A 25132-nucleotide genomic window follows, 5' to 3' on the forward strand; every position below is an offset into this window, starting at 1 on the left:
GGGCTAATCGAGCATGATATCGTGCTCACTACAGCTGCCCTGTACTAGCAATAGTCTTTAGTTTAGGTAACATTAACTTTTACAGTAGTTTAGGAAGAATAAATATTTTCTATAATTTGTAGGTTTAGATAGGATGGTGATGCTGTCCATAAGACACTTTGGCCGTTCTCTTAAACGGCTCCTTTATTCCACAACTGGCACTATTAATGGGTTAGCCAAGGGGTCGAGGGGAGCTAGAGAGATTAAGGGGGAGAGTAAGATGAGAAATATGTTAGGAGAACAGTGCAGAGGTTATAATGCATCTAACTCAGTTTCACAGTACATTTGCATTTTGTTTATGGCATAGACTCATTTAAGAGTGCAGCTTATATTACAGCAGCTGTGTTAACTGCATCTGTGTCTAAATATATCTTTAAACAGAAATACAAGTAGTCCAATACACAACGATATCCTCAATTCCCTTCAGACGCACTGTGAGTGTGTTACATGCTATCAAACACACACTAATAAAACATTGCTGTAGGGTGTGTATCACATAGTTCTAAATTATGAAACTGTTGCCAAAGCATTACATCTAATATAAGATGTTTTTCAGCCTATTAATACAATGTTTCCAATTCTAAACAGTTAAGATAGTTATTACAGCTACACTAAGTAATAGAGACACGAGGTACACTCTTTAGTAAAGCTGCATCACAGTAAAAAAAAACAAACAGCAACTACTGCCACTACTTCACTATTCCAGCATCATAACGTAACATAAAACAGAATGTAGTAATTGCGGATGCAGATCTAAAGCCATTATAAACAGCACACCTAAAACAGTTACAGTCATATCCTTGTCAGTGTAGTATTATAAACTGTGGCATTAGTTTGTCATAAAAGATCAGAAGAGGAGGCAGCATTATTCTGATGTACCTTGACAGTCCCTGTTTAAACAATGACCTTTAAAATTACCTTCAAGCATAGAAGATATTCTATGAGCAGACATTCTGAAAATGAATAACACAGAATGAGTAGCCACAAAATTAATATTTTTGAAAAGTTAGGGCCTAAAGAAACAAATGAGTAACAGAGGAGATACCACCTTAATCCTGTAATGTAGCAAAGAAAATACTATCCTATATGGGTGGAAAAGATTAACTTGAAAATCTTACCATATGTAAAAAGGAAGGTATTCTGTCATAGTGTGGATAACAGCAATACAAAGTGTACACTTGTCCCAGGATATGGTGCCTCCTCAATAGGCAGCTATCAAGTAGAAATATATCTGTAGAATATGTAGCTAAAATATGCTAGCCTCTTCTGTTATAACTGAGATTATAAACGCAGTCTTCATGTAAAACTGAGGAACCAAGAAAATAATCTGGTAGGTGAACGTGATATAAAAGAACTACAAGAGGGAGTACACAAATATCTTTGGAATTAAGAGTCAGCATTAAAGCATGAACAAATGAAAGAAATGAAAGCAAAGCTTAGCTAGGGATATTTTGGAAGACTAAAGCTAATAATGAAAACAGACTTGACACGTAGGAATAAAGTTCAAACTAAAAATCAATGTGTTCTTTCTTTTCTAACTTACAACTTTGTAATGACTAACTGGTCTCAAAAAAAGCACTGAAACAGTTGGACTATAAAAAAAGAGAACTGCTTCAAGCTTATCAAAGTATATAAAAAACAGAGCACAGCAAAACTATACAACCTTTAACTGAAGGCAGTATGGACCTCTTTGAAACTGACTACAAATACAGACCTGCAGTTTTGGGACTAAACTCATATTTGTGGAAATCATCAGATCAAAACACCATACAAGTTCTAAGCCATGAAAAAAACAACTCTAAAATAAAAATTTGCTCAAATTTACAGAAGCATTTCAGAAATGAATGGAAATGGACATAAAACCACAAAAAGAAAAGGCAGGTAGCAACAGAAAATGCCAAAAAAGGAATGAATATAAAGAACATAACCAGAAGCTGAGGAAAGAAAACTCCAGAAAGTCCACAGTTATAATGGCAAGTAAATGGAACTTCTGGAATTGCTATGTTTGTCAAGCTTTGATGCATGTGTGGCTTAAAAGAGGAACCTGAAACAGCTGCACATCTCATTGCTGGCTGTAATATGCTCAAAGCTGAGGGTCTATATATTGAAAGACCCAAGTGGCAAGACTGTTACACTGGGGGTTGTGCAAACACTACATCACAGAAGTAACTAAGAAACATTGGAAACATAAACCACAAAGGGTTGCTGAAAAAGAAGAGGTTCTCGTCACATGGGATCATTCATTATCAACAGTTAAAAAAAACAGAAGCAAGAAATCCAGATATGACATTCAAAAAAAGCAAAATTAACATTAATAAGTGAAATAGCTACACCTAGTGATTACAGTCTTCTCTGTACTGAGAGACAAAGTCATAAAATACCAAGATAAGAAAGCAGAAACTAGAACACTATGGAATAAAGACACCCAGGCAGGTTTAACAGTAACAGGAACAACAGGGCTAATAAAAATAAATTTTAAGTATACTTAAATATGTTACCAATATATGCAACTCGGGATGCTGCAGAAGGCAAACGTCAATACATTACGGGTGCTGAGAAAAGCATTCTTGGCAAAAATCGAAGACTGAAGCAATACTAATGCACTGAACTTTAATCATATTTTGCATCAGGAATGGGGTCTATTCCTGTCACAGTATCGTAATCCAAAAAATATTTGGAGAAATTAAAAAAATGAACTGTTAACAAATAGCAACTCTCTTTGCGATACTAAAACAATCAGTGCCATGGAAACAGGACTTGGAGAGAATGAGTATTCTGTTATTCCAAACATGGAAGAAGAACTACAAAGGCCACTGGATCACTGTTAGCTGAACAGGTGCTGCAGTGGTAAGTGAGTCCTTTGGTGTGCTGAACATCACACCATAAGATGTACATACTGCAAGGTGCTTTGAACCCAAGTGTCTGTAACACACTACAGAGATCAGGAATCAGTCCCTTTATGGCATATCAGATAACGCAACTTTCAGCACAAAAACTGCAACACAACATGGTGAGATAGGGAATGAAGTACATAAGTAAAGCAGCATCCTTAGTATATATATTCTGATGTACCTGTTAATAACATTTAGTATAATGCATATGCAGCTAATGCTGAGTGAAGTCTCTGAAATTCTAATGACTCAGGTTAATGAAGTTCATTCTGGTTGAAACTGGCCTTTGTCCTAATATCATCCCATAACATTACCTCACTTGCAAGCCAGAGAGTAGACTGTGTTTTCAACTGGCAGCAGAGCTTTATTCCTGGACAGCTCATCCTCTGCACTTCTGTTATTCCTTTCTCAATATTAATTACAGTGTAGTTCCTGCAGATAATAAACATTATTCTCTTATTAATGATGACATATAGCAATGCAAAATAACAAAAGCAATAACAACAATAGTCATGCACTGCACTTAAATTCAGCATTCTGAAATTCAGTACCCATCACAGTCTGTATACTTTGCTGTTCATGATTCATACAAAGACTGGAGCCTTTGGCTATGAAAAACCATAGCAGAAGAGAATTTTGCATCATACACTTGCAAATGGAAGCAGAATGTGGTTGACCAACATAAAACATGTTCATTATTATAACAAACATATAATATCTCTGCTTCAAACTCAGGATGGAAGAACAGAATAGCTCCATTCTAAGCACAGATGCACATTCATTGCTATCTTGTTGCTAAAAGTGAAACTGTCAGGCACTGCATTATCATTAAGTAGGGGCTACTTAACAGTACAACTCTTCAAGTGACAGCTCAAATACATCTACTAAATAAGTATTACACTGAAGGCTGAGCTGTACAAATGAAGTACAAAAGGCAGAATAGATACATAAAATATGACTAACAGTACATATTGAAAGGATCCTTTATGAGAAGGACACCATATTGCTCTCTGCTTCACTGAGAAAAACAAGTTCTTAATTGTGATAAGGCTAAAAGTTTTCAATCAATTTCAGGCTAAGGCTACAAGTTATACAAGTCGCTTAAGGCCTCCTCAGTTTAGATGAATCATCCATATACAAACTTTTACTTTTGAAACAAATCGGTATGTATTGTTCTATTCTACACGTTAACTAATACATTGATTTCAATGTGAATACACTATTATGCAAAGAAAAAATCTTTTAGATTATGAATAATTTATATGACTCAGTTCTTCTAACATTTTATTTTAATCTGCGGTAGCATTTCTTTAAAATGTTTTACCACCCCTGCACTTGTTACTTACCTAACTTTAGATTACTCAGCATTAATTACAAACATATACTCAATGCCTTTTGTCTACAAAGACCAGAAACAGAAATATTTCCTTTCTGTTGTGCTAACGATAGTAAAATATAAGTTATTAAAAATGTAGTTTTGGAACATGAAGAAAACTTTCTAGGGACAAAAAATACATTATCATCATCATTATACACTTTTAAATAATATTTACACCATGTTTTCATTTGATTAAATGCAGCTATGACACTCCAACACTGGAGCAAGACTGCAGTAACTGCTTTATGTTAGCTTCCCTTTAGTTACTCCAAATTATAGTAGTATTTCTTTGTTAAAAAATCTAATCTGCAGGAGGAGTATTTAACATTATATAAAATATGCAAATATACTGTTATGACTAGTTTACGATAACTAAATATAGTAGTTAGCTGTACTTGTAGATATGGGTAGATATGGGTCCACATGGTACACTTGTATTTGATGTGTTGGGTAAACTGAGGTGAAAAGTAGTAACTGAGTGCACCATTAAATATCAAGGTACATGCAACAGAAAACTATGATGCTGGTGATGGCAGAACAGCAGTAAACAGACTTATAAAATGACTGGTACAATCATAATGTTGTGTTAATACAGAAACTGATGTTCTTTCAAACAAAAAAACAACATACTGTTACAATACAGGAATTGCTGGCAAAGATAAGATAATTTAGTTAGCATTAGAATTTCTGGTTTGGATGAGGGGTCTTGTTTTGTGCATAGATTTCGGCAGTGCATAATACATTTCATATCCACACATATGGAGAGGAAAATCCATTGTCCTGGTAAGTGCAACACCACAGCAGTAGAATACCTTTCACAATGTCTTTCCTCTGATGCATATTATGTTGGGAAAATGTTTCCTTAAAGAAGGGATTTATGAGCACGTTGCAGATATTAAGAAGGGAAATGTTAACAGTGTACTATGTAAGCATTCTCTTATTTGCCCAAACTACAAGAAGTTTGTGTTTTTGTTATTAGCAGATAAATACCTCTGAAAGGGAAGGGCACTGAAAATGCGGATTTGAATGAGAACTATTGTGTCAACCAAAGCTTAATGCCACAAAGTTTCCAGGAATCAGTGACAATGTTTCCATAGTACCAATCTTGAAACCAAAAAAGGTTTGCAATATTAACTACAGATAGGCATGTTCTTTGGTTTGTAGGTGATTACTAGGCTAATGGCAAAAGAGCCTTTACAAGCCTAGTCAACAGTACCCAGGATATGACAATATTATATCTTAATTCCCCAGATATTGGATGGGGCAGTATCAGGGTAGGGGATCTTTGGGTGTTGGAGCCCTGAATTATTTTACAGACTGCCTCTGTCCATAAGGAACATGGACAGTACCCCAGGAGTGAATTTACAGTTCCCCATTCATTTATCCAAATTATTTTTGAAGAGAGTGGGGGGTGGGCTTTGTTTTACGAAGATGGGGAGTTTATTCCATAGACAAGGTAGCCTTTGAGATACAAATTTGTCTCTCCAGCAAGTTCTGTTAAGAGATGCAAATGAGGTTCAAGTGCATGGAATGCATGACCTTTGAATACTTCTTGTGAATTTGCAACATTTTCATCAGGGCTGGATTAGAGAATGCCTTGTAGGTCAGCCATAAGTCCCCTCTTAATAAACAATATGAACCTATGAACCTATGGAGTGAAGGAATAGGGCCTTTAGTCAGTCTGCATAAGGCATGTGTCTTACGTCTTGTATTTTTTAATTTTTAGTGAGAAATCTCTTAGTAAGTTCATAGGAATTTCCCAGGAGCACCTGGCAAAGGTTCAGTAGCAGCAAAAAGTCTGCAATGACAAGACAGCTAGAGACAGAGAATATTCTGTTGAGCAGCAGGTGACAGTGCTTATTCCTTGGAGACACAAGTTACAGGCAGCCTGGGAGAGACATTTTTACCACTGTGAAAATATAAAGAGAGTGATGTTGATTTGCCAGATAGGATGGAGAAGCACAGATTCCACCATGTTAATATGATAAAGCCCTATCATGATAGAGAGGTCTTAGTACACAGTTTCAGTAGTTGATTGCAGGAGGAACTGTGTGTGTCAAGGCGTGTCTGTTGGCTGATCCCCTCAATGAGGGACAGTCAACATCCTGGTGAATGAGGTAGCTCCCTGACAGTAGCTATTTCCTACCAAGGTTCAGGAAATGTAAGCAGAATTACAGGAATTTAGGTATATGTTTACTGGTGAGCTAGGATGTACCCACCTGGTAGAGCACAAGGTGGACACAGAATCACAACAGCCCATCAGACAAACCTTTTTACAGGATGCAGGATACAGTTAGGCAAGCTCTGATATGAACTTCAGGACATATTGGAAGTGGAAGTAATACAAGAGTCCAACAGTCCCTAGGATTCATCAGTGCCAAAGAAGATAACAGCCCCAAATTATGTGAGGACTATAGAGAGCACAGAGTCAGATGCTTACCCCTTGCCTGGACAAATGAAGCCATTGAGCATCTGAGTGTGACTAAATACCTAACCACTACTGACTTAACCAAAAGTTACTAGTGTGTACCCTTCACAGTTGCTGCAGGTACAGGTCAGCATTGTTGATCACATTTGGATGATATGAATTTACAAAAATGTCCTTTTCGGAATGAAGAATTACTCAGCAACTTTCTATAGGCTGGTACATGATGCACCTATTCCATATTATTATGGTAAAAGAAGTGATACATTAAAATACAAAAATATAAGAATCTAGAGCTGAATACAGTATAAATTAAAGTCAGTAATCTTGCTTAGATGACTTTTGTATAAAAATCTATGTAAGCTGCTGTTTAAATGTACATCTAAGTTAGGTGAAGTATTAATTAGGTAGAACAGTTACAGCATTTCTTTAGACTAACCTAGATTTATTCAGTTCTAGGATAAATATTTCTTTAAATATGCTGTCCATGTGACAGATTTTCATTTTTGTATTCTTTTCATAGGATCATAGGAGATTACTAGGCTATCGAGCCGGAGGTGATTTTAAACCTAGTCATTTCATCCCAATGCAATACCACAGAAATGCTAGGCAATACTCAAGATTGCATTTAGTGATGACTGCACATGTCCAGGAGGGTTGTTCATAGGTTCAATGGTTCATAGGTGTTGTACTAGGCTAATGGCCCTGGGGCCTTTAAGATTACCCTGGCATCGTGCCACCTGACCTTAGTTCCCAGTGCCTCTGTCGAGTTGAGCCACTGGAGTGATACCCAGGGTGAATATTCTATTTCCCATCCACTCATCAAGATTTCTCCTGAAGAGGGCCAATGAGGCACTCCGCTTGACATGTATGGGAAGTCTATTCCATAGCATGAGCAGTCTCTGGGTTATGAATCTGTCCCTCCAGCTTGTTCTGTTGATTGTGGTAATGAGGTTGAGGTCTCTGGAGTGTATAGTGTGTCGGGATTGGGATTTCTTTAGATGTAGTATTTTTAACAGAGCTGGGTCAGGCATGGCTTTGTAAGTCAAGCAGAGATCGCCTCTAAGTAGATGATATGAGACAGAGAATAGTTGGAGTTTTTTGAGTCTGTCCATATAGGACAAGTGTTTAAGGCCTAGGATCCTCTTTATGAGGTACTTTTGTGGCCTCTCCAGTTATTGCAGTTGTCCAGTGAGGTACATGCCAAATGGGGCATTGTACTCGATGACTGGCCTAATGAGGGAAGATTAGAGGGAGATGATGACCTCTTTCTTCCTGGATGCAAAACCCTTAGTAATGAGATGTGCCACATAGAAAGACGTTCTGACCACAGTGGCAATGTGGTGGTCAAAAGAGAGGTTGCTGTCAACCTGTGTTCCCAGTTCTCTTATAACGCCTTCTGTGTTCAGTGGACTACCATCGATGTGGTAATTCATGGGAACTGGGTTTTTCTCAAAGGGGGTGACAAGACATTTTTTGGCATTGAGCTTAAGGCCATAGTTCTGACACCAGTTGTTGGTCTCAGTGAGGCCTTTCTGTAGGATGTCAACATCACTTGGGGAGTTAATAATGGCTCCCAACTTGCAGTCGTCTGTGAACTTTGTCAGCCAGAGTCCTTTCATGTTGGCCTGGACTTCTGAGAAGGAGATACAAAACAGGAGAGGTCCCAGGACCGAACCCTGTGGGACTCCACTCGTGACTGGTTGGCAATCTGACTTGGAGTCAGCTACTTTTACACTGTGGGTTCTATCTGTGAGCCAGTTTGCAACCCACCTAGTGATATAAGGGTTGATGCCTAGCTTAGTGAGTTTTTCTATGATTCCTGAGTGGGGAATGGTATCAAAGGCCTTGGCCAGATCAAGGTAGGCTGTATGAACCACCTTGCCTTCATCCACAGCTCTAGTGACTGACTCAAAGAAGTCGACCAGGTTGAGCAGACATGATCTACTCTTCACAAAACCAAACTGTGTGTGATCCAGAGTTTGGAGATTCCCTATATCCTTGTTTATTAGGTCCATGATGATGCATTCCATAGCTTTGCACGTCAGACTTGTCAGGCTAATGGGGTAATAGTTCCCAGGGTCTGTAGTCGCTCCTCTTTTGTGGAGAGGGATGACTGTAGCAGTGCAGCATAGGGTAGGGAGAAAGCCTGAGGTGAGGCTGTGATTGAACAGGGCACACAGGTGAAGTGCCAGTTCACTCTGCAGTTCATGTAGAACACAGCCGGGGATATTGTCAGGTCCCATAGAAGCTGCATTCTTGGCCTTGGACAATGCTGTTTTAACCTGTGCAGCAGTAATACTGGGTGCCTGGCAATCTACTGGTATCGTGATTGGTTCTTTGGGGGGGAGTAAAGTTGGCACTGAATCTGTTGGCCAGTATATTGGCAATATCCATTGGCTCAGTATAGGAGGTACCATTGTGCTACAGCTCTGTGCAAATCTGGGTATTGCCGTGGAGATTCTTTACATAACTACAGAAGGCCTTATGGTTGTCTTTAATATCTGCTGCAATTCTGTTTTTATAGCTAGCTTTAGAGGATTTGATGAGGGATCTCAGCTTTTTGTTGAGGCTGATAAGGGAGTTTTTCCAGTCTTGGAACTTCACCTTATTTCTCATCAGTTTCCTCCTTCTGTTGTAGAGTTTGTTTATGGCAGGGGACCACCAGATTGGCTTCCTTTTTTTGGAGTAGAGTTCTTGGTTCTATTGGGTATGTTGAGATCCATGTATTTGTGTAAGTGTTAGTACAGGACATTAGTGTATGATTCGGTGGTCATGCAACTGTTCTCCAATTGCATGGGTGCCATGAAGTTAGCCACCTCTGTTTTTAGGAGTCCAAAGTTAGCTTTGGGGAAGATTTTCATGGTGGTTACCTTTGCAGGGGGGGGGTGGGAGGGATGTGGATTTTCAAAGTAATTAGTTTGTGGTGGGATATAACCAGGGAGGAGTTAACTGTTGATATGGAGCAATGGTCACCCATGTTAGTAATGACCAGGTCATAGATGTTGCTATCTCTAGTGGGGGTAAGAACAAGCTGGTCCAGGGCATTGGAATTAATGAATTCCAGGAAATGTTGGGGAAGTGTATTGGTACATGAGTAGTTTTCCCAGTTAATGGAGGGGTAGTTGAAGTCACCCAGTATGAGAGTGTTAGGTTGCACCCTAATATTCTTCACGGTGCTTAGAAATGTGGAGTGTCAGTCTTGGGTCATGGTTGGGGACTTACTGCAGGCTACGACCTGAATTGCTGTCTTACCCAATGTTAGCTGCACCTGAAGCATCTCTGATGTGTTAAGCTGGGCTACCAGTTTCCAGTCTGGAGGTGTGTACATTCTTTATGAGTATGGAACCCAAACCCAAATTAGATCTGAACCAGACCAAGAACAAAATGATATATCCAAAGGCTCAACAGGAGCAAAAAATTCAAAATGACTTAAATAAAACTGTTTTAATGAAATGATAAAAAATTCCACATCAAGCGCTTTCACCTGGAGGCATACCAGGCTTTTTCAAGATAAACCATGATTAAAAATTCAAGGCTTAAGTACTTTCTAGCCCAAATCATGTGACTAGAATAGCAACTAATAAAATTCTTTATGAGTATGGAAACACCATTGGAGCTTTGGTCCAAGTTCTGGGGCTGAAAGGTGTGGAATGAGTTATAGCCTGGTAGTGTAGGGGTCCTTTCTGGTGCCTTGAACAAGGTCCCTATTAAAGCAAAAATGTTGATATTCTCCATTTTAAGGAATACTTCGAGCGAGTACATTTTGAGATTTAGACTTCTAAGCAGTGAGCAACATGACCCATCAGATTGCATTTGTTTGTAGCTGTTACGGTGGTAATTTGGTCTTTGGAACACCACCTAAAAAAGGCCCTATAGGGGTGGCAAGAGCCTTGGCCAGTTTCTGGAAGCCCAGGGGTGACAGATGCAGGCAATCTCTGGCAAAGCATCGAGGTCTGTCAATCATGTCATCCCAGGCAGACAGATACTGGATCCCCTTAGAATGACACCAGAAACTTAGCCAATTGTTGAAATCAATCATTTTCTGCTTGTACTGTGGTATCATTCTGGGTGATGGTAGGAGGCTGCTCAGGGCTAGGGTCATATTCGCCTGGGCAACATAATCCAAGAGCTCCTCCATGTCTCTTTTCATGTAGTGCAGGGAGGTACATCTCAGGTCATTCACACCCACATGTACAATGACATAGTCATATTGCACCTGGTATTGAGAGACCTGAGTTAGTGCATTATGTGGTGGATCCTGGCACCTAACAGGCAGCTGACTGTTACTTTCTCCATATTCAACCTAGTGAGTGGGACATCAGTGTGCCTCACTATTGAGTCACCTATGACTAGTGTGTTGGGCATGTTGTTTTGCCTTAGGGACTTTGGTTGAGTGGCACACTGTTTAGGAGAGTTATGCGTCTCGTGATTAGTGTTGTGTTGTGGTGGACAAGTGCGTTTCTGCCTTGGAGGTCTCTGCTGTTTGGGTAGATTTTTACTGAGAGCCTTCACAAAGGTGGGTGTGTGGTTTGTGTTTTTATGTGAAGGCCGTGCTGGTGTGTGTTCTGGAGGGCTATGTGTTCCATGTGGTGTGGTGCAAGTGTTGACCTTTTCCTCTTGACTAGCTATTCTGGTCTTGGCTGGAAAGTGCATGACTTCCAGTTTGGATATATAAGTGTATCTCTTGCAAGTCTGAGTGTTGGGAGGTAAGAGGAGGGTGTTGTCAGTGTACATGAGGCAGTTGCTACATGCCTCAGGATCCCCAAGCTTACCAGGTTAATAGGAGAAAGCACAGGGAACTGACCTTTAGACATGCCTGGAGGGGTGGACATTAATAATAAGTACTGGAGCTGTTTTCTTGTAGAACATTTAGTGTTGGTAGCACTTTTGTGAGCTACAATAATTGGTACAAGAAGTTTGGTAAAGTACTAGACTAATAAGCTAGTAAAAGTGCAGGAGAGAACTAGCAGATCTAAGGGGAAAATTGAAGAACACACTTTTTGGCACCACTCAGAAGCCTACAAACAGTCCTGGATACAGTAAATCTGTATCTGGACTACACTAGTTACAGGAAAGGCAGGAAACAGATTTTTTTGTGGGCTCTATCCCTAGAAATGTTGGTGCCACATCCGCTTGTCTAGGTTCCTCTTGAACAGTGTCATAGAGGTGCTCTGTTTCACATGAATTGGTAGCCTGTTCTAACGATGTAGCAGTCGCTGGGAGATATATCTGTCCCTCCAGCATGTCCTAATTAAGTTGCAGGCCATATTTAGGTCCCTGGAATAAGTAGCCCTATTCCCGTTTGATTTACAGGTATCATTAGGTTTGCATCTTGGATTGCTCTGTAGACCCGGCATAAGTCTCCCCTAAGAAGTGTATATCATATGGAGTACAGTGACAGGGACTTTAGTCAGTCTGTGTAAGACACATGCTGGAGCACCTTGATCTTCTTTGTGAAAAACCACTGAGGTACATGCCAAATGGTGAGTTATCCTCAATTATGGGCCTGAAAAGGGCCGAGTATAGGGGGTGTGCTGCATAGAAAGCTTTTTTACTACAGTAGACACATGGTAGTCGAAGTTAAAGTTGTAGTCAATTTATGATCCCTGGTCCCTTACCACTTCATGGGTACTTAGGGTATTGTTGTTGATATGATAGTGTGAGGGGACATTGTTTGTGCTGAAGGGAATGATGATGCATTTTTTGCATTCAGTATGAGACTGTAACTAATACACCAGTCATTGGTCTGGGTGAGACTCCCCCTGGAGTATACTGGCATCATTTGGGAATTCAATGACTGCACCTATTTTGCAGTCATCTGCAAACCTGGTCAACCACAACCCCTTTAATTTTGACCTGAACTTCTGAAAAGTATATAACAAAGAGCAGGGGGCCCAGCACTGACTCCTGTGGCAACCCACTGGCAACAGTTCTGCTGGTTGATGTGGAGTCACCTACTTTCATAGTGTGAGCCAGTTGGCAACCTATCATACAATGACAGGGTCTATATTCAGTTTGCTATGTTTATCGTTAATGCCTGAATGTGGGATTGTGTCAAAAGCCTTTGCCAGGACGAGGTATGCTGTGTGCACAGATTTGCCCTCATAAGTGGCCTTGATCACATTTTCAAAGAAATTCACCAGATTTAACAGGGAGAATCTGCCATTCACAAAACCGAATTGGGGAGGATTCAGGGTTTGGAGGTCACCTATGCCTTTATTTATGAGATCCATAATGATACGTTCCATGGCCTTACAGATGAGGCTGGTCAGGCTTATAGGTCTAATTCCCCAGGTCTGTTGCTAAGCCACCTTTGTGGAGGGGAATAACTGTTGCTGTTCTCCATTCCACAGGAATAAAGCCTGTGGTTAGGCTATGACTGAAAAGGGTACTTAGTGATGATGCTAGTTCATGTTTTAGCCTGTTTAGAAGACAGCCTGGGATGTTGTCTGGTCCCATAGAGGCTGTGTTTTTTTTTTGTCTTGGACAAAGCTTTGAGGACCTGCTCTTCAGATATGTAGGGTTGGGGGAAGGTTTGTTATACGTTAGCTAGGGATAAGGGAGTGAAATTTTCACCAAACCTATCCCCCAGCAGGTTTGTTATCTCTGTGGTGTCAGTCTGTGTGATACCATTAGCCACTAGAGTTCTGCACATGCTTGGGTCCTACCCTTTAGGTTATGTGTGTAACTGTAAAAAGCCTTATGGTTATCCTTGGCTGTACCTGCTAAGTTTCTCTCAAAGGAACCCGTACAGGATTTGACAAGTTGTCTTATTTGCCTGTTGAGACTGAGGAGGGTGCCTTTCCATTGCTGGGGCTTGCTTTTGTTTTCTTGTACAGCAACATTTTATGTTTATTGTAAAGTTTGTTGATGCTGGATGTCCACCACAGCAGCTTGTTTTTACTTGGGGCTCTGGCTTTGATTCTTTCTGGTATAGCCAAGATTATACACTTATGCAAGTGATTATACAGGGCTTTAGTATAAGCTTCAGTATAGTTACCACCTCCAGCTTGGGGTGGGGCTTGGAATGCATTTATACCTTCACCTAGGAGGGTATAGTTTGCCTTGATGAAGTTTTTAAGTTTGATTTCACCCTTTGTGAGTCCTGGTGTTAGTGCCAGCTTGAAGGTGACTGATTTGTGGTCAGTTTTAACTAATGTGGGTCCAACAGTTGTGGCAGTGCATCTGTTTGACATGTATGTGAGGACCAGATTTGTTGCCCTTGTAAAAATATGTGAAGGCTGCCAGCCTAGCCAGACAGAATTTTGTAGATAATTCTGCCATTTGTAAATATTAATATAAGCCACTGGCTTATTCTCTTAAATGGGGAAAAATGGTGTTAAATGTGGAACTGCAAAAATCTAACAACAGTGCACTCTGCTGTAGGAAACCTGATAAGTCAAGCATTGTGTAATCGATGTAAAAACTCAGAGCAGAGATGTCTAAATGAAGGAATTTTTCCTTTTGCTTTGAGGCCAGAGTTAATGGCTAGAATTTACATGTATAATTTATTTTATTGCTCTGGCTTCTTGACCAGCTGCAAGATAAAAACGGCTATTAACCTCTGAGTTTCTCTTAGCCTGGGAAAACAGAAAATTGTTAAGAATGATGTAATGTGAAGCAGCACTGTGATATCAATTTAGAGAGAGAGAATCAGAGAGCATTTTGTATTTGTCTTGAGAACATCCAACTCACCAGCACTGCCTATGCTCTATATGTAAGTTTATTTTAGAACTGTGTTTTCTCTTAGATATAGCTAGGAAATAGGAAGATTAGATTAGTCTTTTTTCCCTGTATTGATGTCAGAACTTTTCTACTGTATTATTTTAAGTATTTCTTTGTGATCTCTGAACTATTGACTAGCACTGTGTAGTAATAAGTATTGTCTTGTGTTTTTATTATTTATTATTAAATATTTTTAAACCTTTCAACTGTGGCTGTTTTGAGTAGAGGTAATTAAAGCTCCAGAGTACATTGCACATATATAGTGATACTGTCCAAGTCACTCATCATTTGGATAATAATATTGCACAGTAATAATTGGACACCCTTTAGTAAGGAACTTTTTAGCAGCTGATAAATATTAGTGGGTGGTGGCAGTTGGTACTGCCTTTTAGAGTGGGCAGAAAGGGGGAACAGCTGTAGAATCTGTGCCAGTCTTCCCCAGGAGTGTCTTTGTGTTTGTATATAACTTGTATCTCAAAGTGTGTATGTGTCAGCTACTTGCACAGGGACACAAACACTAGTTGGACAGAGAGGGTGCTTGAGGTTTTATCTTGCCCACTAGGCTGAGATCTGGACCCTACAGCTGTGCCAGTGGGGAGCCTTATTGGGGATCTGGAACGAAAGGAGAAACCAGCCCCAGACTGACTGTGATTGCTGTATGCTCTTAAGGGAAACTGTACTTTACTGTGTGTGTATTTGTTATCCTCCCCTATGTGGAAGCCCCTCACTGGTGTTAGTGGTGAGGATTGAGGTTCCTTGATTGCTGGGCCAGTGCATGGTGTCACACCCCTTGTCGGGGTATGGACAATTTGTTCCAGGGCATTCTAAGCAATAAAGTCAAGGAACTTTTGCACTAGTGACTTCGGTTAGTGTAGATTTCCCAGTTGATGGTGGGATAATTGAAATCATCCATAACCAGTGTATTTGGTAAAATTTGGATGGTCTCCAGTTTGGTCAAGTAGGCTTCATGGGTATTGTGACCCATGGAGGGGGATCTATAACTGGCTATGACTTGAATGGGGGGGGGGGTCTTACCCTCCATAACCTGGACAGTCTAACTAGGCAGGAGGTGAATTTATCTCTAATACAGATTGAAACACCACCTCCTTTGGCTTTCATATGTTCACTTTGCTATCTAAAAGTGTGGAAGGCATTGTAGCCTTGCAAGGTGAGGAACTCTCTGAGGACTTGAACAAGGTTTCTGTGATTGCACAGACATCTACATCTTCTAGTGATAGAAGTGCTTCCAGGGAGTGCAGTTTTTGGTTTAAGGTCCTAGCATTTAGCAATATGACCCTTATTTTGTTCTGATCAGTTAATTTCATGTTGGTGATGTTGTTTTCTAGACCTTGCCTCAAAAGACACTAAGAGGGAGGCAAGAACCTTTTCCAGCAACCGAAAGCCTAGAGGTGTCAGGTGCAAACCATCTCTGGCAAAACAATGAGGTTTGTCGACCATTGCTTCCCAGGCTGACAGGAACTGTCTCCACTTTTAATTATACCAAAAACTGAGCCAATTATTGAAATAATTTTTTTTGTACTGTAGCATCATTCTAGGTGATTCTAGTATGCTGCTCAAGACTAGGGACATGCCTGCCTGTACACATACTGGAGAGCTCAACTCTGTCTCTCTTCATATAGTCCAGTGAGATACATCTCAGGTCATTCACATCAACATGAACTATGACAAAGTTATAATGGTACTTGTTACTGAGAGATCTGAGTGCATGCATGATCCGACGAATCCTGGCACCATACACACAGCTGACCTTGACTTTCTCCTTGTCCAATCTGGTGAGTGGGACACCTGTGTGTCTCACTATTGAGTATTCAGTGACAAAAAATATTGGTTTTTGAGTGTTATGCCTTACTGGCTTGTTGGATGAGACACTGGTGTTGCTATGTGTCATGGGTGCTGTGGGGACTGTGTTAGTTGTAGCAGTCTTGTGTTTTGGAGGTACCATGACCTCTGCATATTTAATGTGTCAGCACTGTTTTACCTTCTTTTATTGTCTAAGTCATTTGTTAATTATTCACTTTTAACTTTTTGGGGTGGATATATATTTATCGTTGTACTTTTATTTATTATATGAGGAGAGAGTGTTATTTATTGCCACACAATAACAATCTGTAGCATCCATCTCTAAAGCTAGATCACTTGAGCACACTGTGAGATATCTTTTAATATAATTTCTATTTCACTATTATTCAAGAGTGGCACAATAGCTGATCGGTTTCTAGACAAATAAATGTTAAGTTTTGGTAGCACTAGCTTGCCAGACAAAATCTTTGGAAAGTTGGAAAATTCTACCAGCCTTCTCTGGGAATAGTGAGCTGAGTGTCTGAGTAAATAATTTGTTTAGAAAGCAGTTACCATGGGGGAAGGGCAGTGGAAGACACTGTTCTTCCCAGGCTGGGAACCATTGGTCTAAACTCATATGTTGTAGATCACATGCAATTATTTATTCAAATTATGTTGTGATATTTAGGGCATGGCTCCATAATTAAATTCACTGCCATAAAGTATACTTAAAATAAAATATGAAGACTGCTAGATTTGAATAAGCTAAGTTTATGGGAAGTAATATGCCAATCTATAAAATGGTTAAGGATAAAGAATTTTCTTCAAGGTGATGGCATAATATTTGAAAGGCTGTTTTGTATAGTCATGGTGAAATGTAAAATAGGAGGTCAACATTAGAGACATAAATTAGATTATTGCTCTGTACATGGAATGATATCTGCTTTTTGTTTGCACTGTTGCAGGAAATTAGTAAAGAAAATACAAATAACTAATCCTGTTAGAACGTTTAATTCAATGCCAGTTCAAAACCACCTGCATCATCACCTCAATATCCAAAGTCTTGCCAAAATGTTACTAATAAATACTACCAGTGACCACAGCCTATTCATATAAAATCTAATAAAAATTGCTTGAGACTATGGGCTAGGTCTGTTACAATGAGGTAACAAAGCAAATTTCCATTACCAATATATGTTGTTTTACAGAAATTATTAAAAAATAAACACACAAAATATAGACTCTAAACTGGTAATTCTAATGGCAAGAAAATAATCAAACAAGCTTACTGGGATTATGCTACAACTTTGCCCATGCAAGTTCTTTAGATCTGAAATATAATTATACATCCATTTAAAGAAAGTTAAGGATATGTTTGAGGGATCAGTTCAGTCATTCTAAAAAAGCCAAGCATTCATAAATATGGTACTAATTAAAGAGGTCAAAGTATCAAGCAATGTGATTGTCTCTGACACAATGTGGCCTTAATTAACATAAAAATATAGTGCCCCATATCTTTCCTTATTCTGTTAGGAGGCCATTCTCACCTTCTCCCACTGATGAATCTCAAGGAGAATTAAGCTGTTGACTGGCCTGCAAGTTGAGTGGTAAGAGAATCACCTGCATTTCTCGTAAATGGCTGGATGTCCCCTCAGGTCACGAGATGTGATTGAAACACATTTTAGGTGACATCAATTTGGCTGACTCCATACAAACAAACACCACCTCGGCAAACAAAAACACTTGTGTAGAACTGCTGCAGGAATCCCTCACATCCCATGCATTTCATTCAGTAATTACATGAAACGACTATGATACAAATGCATCTTTCTTACCTTTCAGTTCCCATTTCTCTCATTTCAGTATTACAATTGTTTATACATCCCAGAGATAAAAGTGACATATCTACTCTTAAGCATTTTTGTAAAGATGGAATCTCCTTGCACCCCACAATATAAGGGTCTGTGTCTCCTACATCCCCAGCAACTTTACACATACTAACTCTGAAAATATACAGAAGGGAAAATATATTTCTAATCCCATTGCAATGAGATCTTGATCCTTTTCTGAGATGTTTTTGGTAAATCTATCCCTTGACTAATAAAAACAGAATGCCCTTTAGTAGGCATAAAGGACTTTTAACCACAAGACAGATTAACACCATTTGGAACCTAAGCCAATGTCGATCTGATTCTGACCAACACATGGACCTCTACTGCTTAGTCTCAATGTCTTCTTCTCCTGACAACACCTGAATGGAAATCCTGCCTAAAACTGTTCCTAATCAACTCAGTCCTTCTATGATAATTTCTCCAGTACTTTAGTGAGAGGTGCCTCCAAGCTACTGGGCTGCTTGCTTCCCCAGATCCAAGAATTGCTCAGGGGCACCTACATCAGGCACCTCTTGTATCTCTTTTGGATTTCTTTGCTTCATTAATCATGTCCATTTTCCATCTTCCTGTACATTTCAAATTTCATTTATATTTTTCAAATGTCATTTATATTTTTCAAATTTCATTTATATTTTTCATACTAATACCCTGCCTGTTACACAGCCCTGGCATATTCCATCATCCCAATTAACCCCATTATCCCACTGATTGTGACCTAAGCTTTCTCATACTCATTTGGCAGAGTGATTTCAACACCATGCTAACTTCTTTTTTGGTACTTTACCTTCCCCCTCCCAAGTCCGAGGCACTCTGTGGCCAGTTCTCCTTTTCACACTTGATCCTAGTGAACTCTCCTTCTCCTAAAGCACAGAGCTACTCCTACACCTTTCTCATCCAGTTCCAAAGTGTTTTGGTGCCCATTTGGTTGAGACAATTTCCTGGCGTAGTCTTAAGCACCCAGGTAATTTCCTTCAGAAGTCTGGACTCATACAGCAGTTCCCTCTCATATCTGCTGCCCATTTAGTGCAGAGTGGTCACTCCAGAGGCACTGCCACATTTTCCCCTACTTCATTTCTCTCTCACTCAGCATCATTTTTCAAGTTTCTCTCATTATTTTCCTAGTTAGGTTTGAGTCCACCAGATCCAAGTCTGCTTCGCTATTTTTCATCATTATGCCTCCTGTAATTCCTTACAGCCTTTTTTGCTTCTCCTGTTACAAGGAACTCTTACTCTATTGGGTTTTAAGTCTCTGCTTTTCTTGGTGCACCATCCCACGGACAGCATTTTGATCCCAAAACTTCATTCAAGCATTTAATGACTGATAACATTCCACCAGACAATAACAGGATAAAAGAGCTTATATCTTGACTTTCTGATTCTTCTGTCAAGCACACTTTTACTAAATAGACCCGCTGCCTCACAAAGTTATTCCTGTAGATATTTGTGCAATATCACTCCTCACTTTCCACTGATTACACAGTAAACCCTTAGGCACAGTCATAGCCAGTGGCTGCACTTGGCTATCTGTTTACCTATGTTCCTTGGTCCCTGAACTCTCACCCAGGTGAATCTACATAATCACACTACCACCATCACATCAGAGCAACTCCATTTGCACTTTTTAGTTACAGCCCAGGGGCTCCAGGCCTCCCCTGATTGACTTGTAGTCTACTGGCTCTCACCTAGTGGTTCACAGCACGAATTGGTTTGGTCATTCTGCTGTTGCACAATCTATTGTGTCTCACACTGATAAAGAAATATATAATGAAGTATTTGAGTATGAGGAAGACCACCATGTTTATCAAAAGGTCCAACAAGGTTTAATAAAATATCTGTGGTTGAGCAGCCACATTATACAATAAAAATATATGGGTCATTATTATTCTTAGTGATAAAGCATTAGGCACAAGTCATATGGCTGCTGAGCATTGTGCTATGTATATCAGTACAGTGGCCCTTCTTGATAAGTTTCAAATATGGGTCATCTGCAGTAACTCATCAACACACATTTTGACTTCAATACTATGGTTACATGGTAGGTTATAACTGAAAAGTCAAGAAATATGGAAGGTATCAATTACACAATGGTTTCCTTCATTCATTCATTCTATCTGTGATTAACCACTTACTTCAGAGTAGGATCACATGGGAGCAAGAGCCAATCCTGGTTCTCAGTGGGTGTACAACACAGTAACTCTTCCTGAATGAGGTAGAGCCTACCATAGAATACACACACACACACACACACACACACACACACACACACACACACACACACACACACACACACACACACACACACACACACACAACTTGGTCTCACACTCCATGCACTTCTGAGAACAATTTAAAATAAACACAAATGCAAATACATGCACCTATTTCAAATCAATAGTTAAATCAGTAAATCAGGCAGCCACTTCCTTATACAGGGATGCAGATCAACGGTTTGTGAGAGCAAATAAAATGTTGACTAGTAACCACACAACCAAAGGCTGTAACGAAACAAAGTCCAATATAAAAAGCGTAGTAGTTCCAAATACAATGAAGGCTGTCCTTGTACCCACGTATCACTCTATATAGGTGATACAAACATCGATCTCACATGGATTGATAGTAAAATCTATTACCAGAAAACGAAAAATAAATAATATACTTTAAACACACAAATTCAAAAACGAATAAAGACAAAGTAACTGATTTAGCGCTTTCATCTCCAACACCAGAGACTTCCTCAGAATCCAGTTACCATTCACAATTCTTACTTTATATATCCTACATAATTAATTACTAATTGAACCTTTGTCTAGTTAATTGCTTGTAAATGAATTAATTAAAGGGCTAGACTTCAAACAATGAATTTCTGCAACACTGAAGAAACATTTAGAATAAAATTGTATTAAATAAGCCAACATACATACAAGGAATATATATTCCTATATGTGTATAATCAATACATGTGTATATAATGTAAATATATAAATAAATAAATATATATATATATACACACAAATATATACATTCAGTTTGCCAAAAGGCACGTTGGTAAATTAATAAATAAATAAATAAATACATATAGACATGTTCACCAAAGAAAAAACTCCCCCAAAAAAGTTAATAATTAATATTATGTTAAATACGTATGTGCAAAATAAATGCATTTGTCTATCTCAATATGTATGTGTAAAAACATAAACATAAGAACTACTAGTATCAGGGGGGCTAACAAGAGACACGGCACTTTTAAATGCGGTAGGTGTGCACAATGCACATTTATTGCTGGATTGAAAGAAATCAGAATACCTAGTTTGGATATAACTTTAAAAGCCAAAAGGTACAATAGTTGTTACTCAAAAGGAGTAGTATACTTAGTATTCTGTAAAGTATGCTGGAGTTACTATATTGGCAAAACTAAACGCCATCTTAGGAATAGAATATATGAACATACAAGGGACATTAGCAAACACAGCGACAACAATGCATTATATAGGCACGCAATGGTATGTAAACAGGCAGATTTCAAATTTTGGGTGCTTGAGGAAATTGAACCCATGGATAGAGGAGGTGATTGGGAGACTAAGCTAGAGTACAGGGAAATGATCTGGCAGTTGAGATTAGACGCATGTAGTGGAAAAGGATTAAATGATCATATATCCATAACTCCGGCGTTAAAAATATTGGCGGCAGACCCAAAGAAAAGGTAAAATGACCAGATGCTAAGAAAAACTGTAAAGCCCATAACCTCTAGAATAGAACTATCCAACAGGTCCCTTTATAAAGGGTTTAACTACGTTTCTAGGGTAGTAATATATATAATACTAATCTTATTGAATTATTTATTTATTTATTTATTCACACCTATATAATTTGGTATTACAATATTAACATAATATTTATATCAGTTTCAACAATCTTTAACAAGTTGTATAAATTATCAGCACAACATTTTTAAATAACATTTTTTTTAAACAATATTTTTAAACAATATTTTTAAACAATATTTTTAAATAAAATCATCAGTATCATTTTAAATAAACTATTAGTACTATATTAATTAATTATTTATTCATTTGATTTTATTATTAATATTTGGTGACTTGTTCAAATAATTTCAATGCTTATTTATATATACACATACACATATTACAAACAGGTACAAACAAGTACATATTTGTGACATCTGTATATTCTTTATGTTTATGTTTTTACACATACATATTGAGATAGACAAATGCAACTACTAAGCAAATAAAATGTTAAAAATAAAGATTGCTTTACAGAAATTCAACACATTTCACTACAAGAAGACAAGAAAATTCAAGGCAGTATCTTACAAAAGCAGAAAAAAGCAGCAAGTCATGTTTTATAATAAGTTAGACTACCAGAGAAGGACAATTTAAAGAGGGCACAGATATTAATAATTTGTTACAAATTATAAATGAGGAACTTAAGACTTGCAGGTAAACCAAAATTTAGTACTAAATAGCTAACAATTTGAAGAGGAAAATAAAACAGAAGAAATGTAACGACAATCTGAAACTAAGAGAAATGAAGTTTTAAGTACAGGCAGAAGGGAGATGCATCATTCGTCCATGTAATGGCAAATACAAGCAGCCAATGTTTCCAAACTAATTTTTCATAAATGATTTTTCCTAAAGATGACATGTTCTGCTACTGCCAGCCTTACTCATCGAGGTCTTTAAAAACAAAACATTAGAGATGAAATTTATCTTGACAGAATGCTGAACTGTTGGCAGTAACAAATTCTCAATCATCTTATTTTCAAGATCATCATTCACAATAACTAAAGAAACTTTAACCTTTTTGACAAAAACTGACTCATAAATTTTATCTGATTCTAGGTTAATACAAACTTCTGCAGCCATTTCTTGCAAGACAAAGCAAGACTTTTGCTTCAACTGCTGTTACTTTTGCTTTTCAGAAATACACATTAGTCATAATCTGACCCAGAACTGGCTTAAGTTTGCAAGTATATACTTTAAGCTTCCCCAGTGCAGAATATAACATTCGTTTTGGAAACAATCCCAAGGATTCAGAAAGAACCCCACAGGACAGATTAAGGGCTGCTGTAAAAAAGCTCTTTTCAGCGATGGTGTATTTTGCGATTCAGAGACATGTTAGCCACAAAAAGGAAAGACCTCATTATCAGCTAATTTGCATTTCTTTGTATTGCTTTTAACTACTGTGAATGAATAACAACACTTTCTTGTAGCAGTTAACAGTGGAGGCAAGCATGTCATCTTAGAACAGGCGCACCCCAGTCAGATTGTCACTTTATGTGACACACACACACACACACACACACACACAAATAAAACAGAAGTCACTGGAACCATGAGCCACTGGTAAAATACCATCAACCATTTATATAATATCAAAGTGGGTCACATGATGACAATCAGGCTCGTCTGTGTTTCTCTTTCAATAAAGGCTTTAAAGCTACATATCTACTCAAACCAGGTAAAATATGTGCTCCTAGATGGTACTGATATGCCCGAAGAAGCCCTGTTTAAGGCGAACGTTTTTACTAGCAGTTTTAAAACTTATTTGAGTTAAATAAAAAACCTCATTGCCAGCTGCTTGTGGTTCCAGTGACTTCTATTTTACTTATTTGTTTTTATTTTTGTAGTCACTGGATTTACTTGTGGACTGGCTGTATTTTTCTGCCTCTATTACACACACACTCCATACCTGCCTCTGTGTTGTGAGACTATCCCAGATGCTCCTTTTTCCTGACCTTGTAAATAACAAATGATTTCAGTCAGTCATTTTTGCCAAATATTAGAGTCTCTCACTTTATAGCCTTCAGTAAACCCTAGGTAGTACTAAAGCTATTATACTAGTGAATTTCTAGGTTTATAGGAGGAATAATTAAAATCCATCCCAATTTGTACCTCCATCAATTCTGGTTTAGTCTTGATTTCCTGTGCTATAAAACTGAGGGGTATACCTAATGTTCCCTGTCTCTCTCTCTCTCTCTCTCTCTCACTCTCTCTGTCTCTCTCATATGTCACAAACTGTTGCAGGCATTCAGTGATACCTGAAATCATCCCACAACCCACATCTGTAAAGTTACCCATGGTGGTCATTGTCCCATCAACTCAATGTTCCCAGGCTTTGCTCATTAGTCTAGAGGTGTGTAGAAGTAACACAATCACCTCATCTCAAGCACACACCCACCAATTCACACATTACACACACACACACACACACACACACACACACACACACACACACACACACACACACACACACCTATCTTAACCTCTACCTAATCCCCTACTGCTACACGCAAACAGACACACACACACACACACACACACACACACACACACACACACACACACACACACACACACACACACACACACACACACACACACACACACACACACACCACTTGACCACTAAATTCCACAGAACTTACCTCTACCTCAATGGATGAATGCAACCTTCTGGCTGTATTCATGCAGCCACGAGCAGTTGTGCTAACTTATACATAAATGCCTTCCTTCAGGAAGTTTTGAGGGAGATCTCATGGCTAATTAACATATGTTTTTCCCCCAGAATGCCTCATTACCATTTATTATGGCTGCAGGGGCAGCCCACCATGATGCTGCATGTCTTCATATTGCAGCACCATGGTTTGTCTTGTCTCTTAATCAGAAAAGGTTAACAGCAGGTATATACCTTGTGTACATCTCATGGTAACCTTCTGAATATAGCCAATGAATTAAGCATTTTCTCAGAAAAAAATGAACACTGTTTGCTTTCAACTTTAGTGTCAACTTGTTTATAATTTCTGAAAAAAAGTAGACATATAAAAACAATTTTACTTTATAAGTTTATACGCAATACATTTTCATTTCTTTTTTTGATAGACATTTATATTCACTTCACAAAAACGTTTTTATCTTTATTCTTTATACAGTCCTCCCCCTGTACAACACATTTGTTT

The 25132-nt window shown here is 38.6% G+C and overlaps 1 protein-coding gene across 1 annotated transcript in view; it reads right to left on the reverse strand.

Moving 5' to 3' along the window:
- LRRK1 (leucine rich repeat kinase 1) overlaps positions 1 to 25132 on the reverse strand; it is a 2417153-nt gene that overhangs the window by 179924 nt on the left and 2212097 nt on the right. Inside the window, 1 exon segment of the mRNA XM_044078686.1 lies at positions 3245 to 3362. Coding sequence (XP_043934621.1) covers positions 3245 to 3362 — 118 coding nt within the window.

Source organism: Protopterus annectens, chromosome 7.part1 (genome assembly GCF_019279795.1).
Source record: "Protopterus annectens isolate FY-2018-M chromosome 7.part1, PAN1.0, whole genome shotgun sequence".
Taxonomy (NCBI): Eukaryota; Metazoa; Chordata; order Ceratodontiformes; family Protopteridae; genus Protopterus; species Protopterus annectens.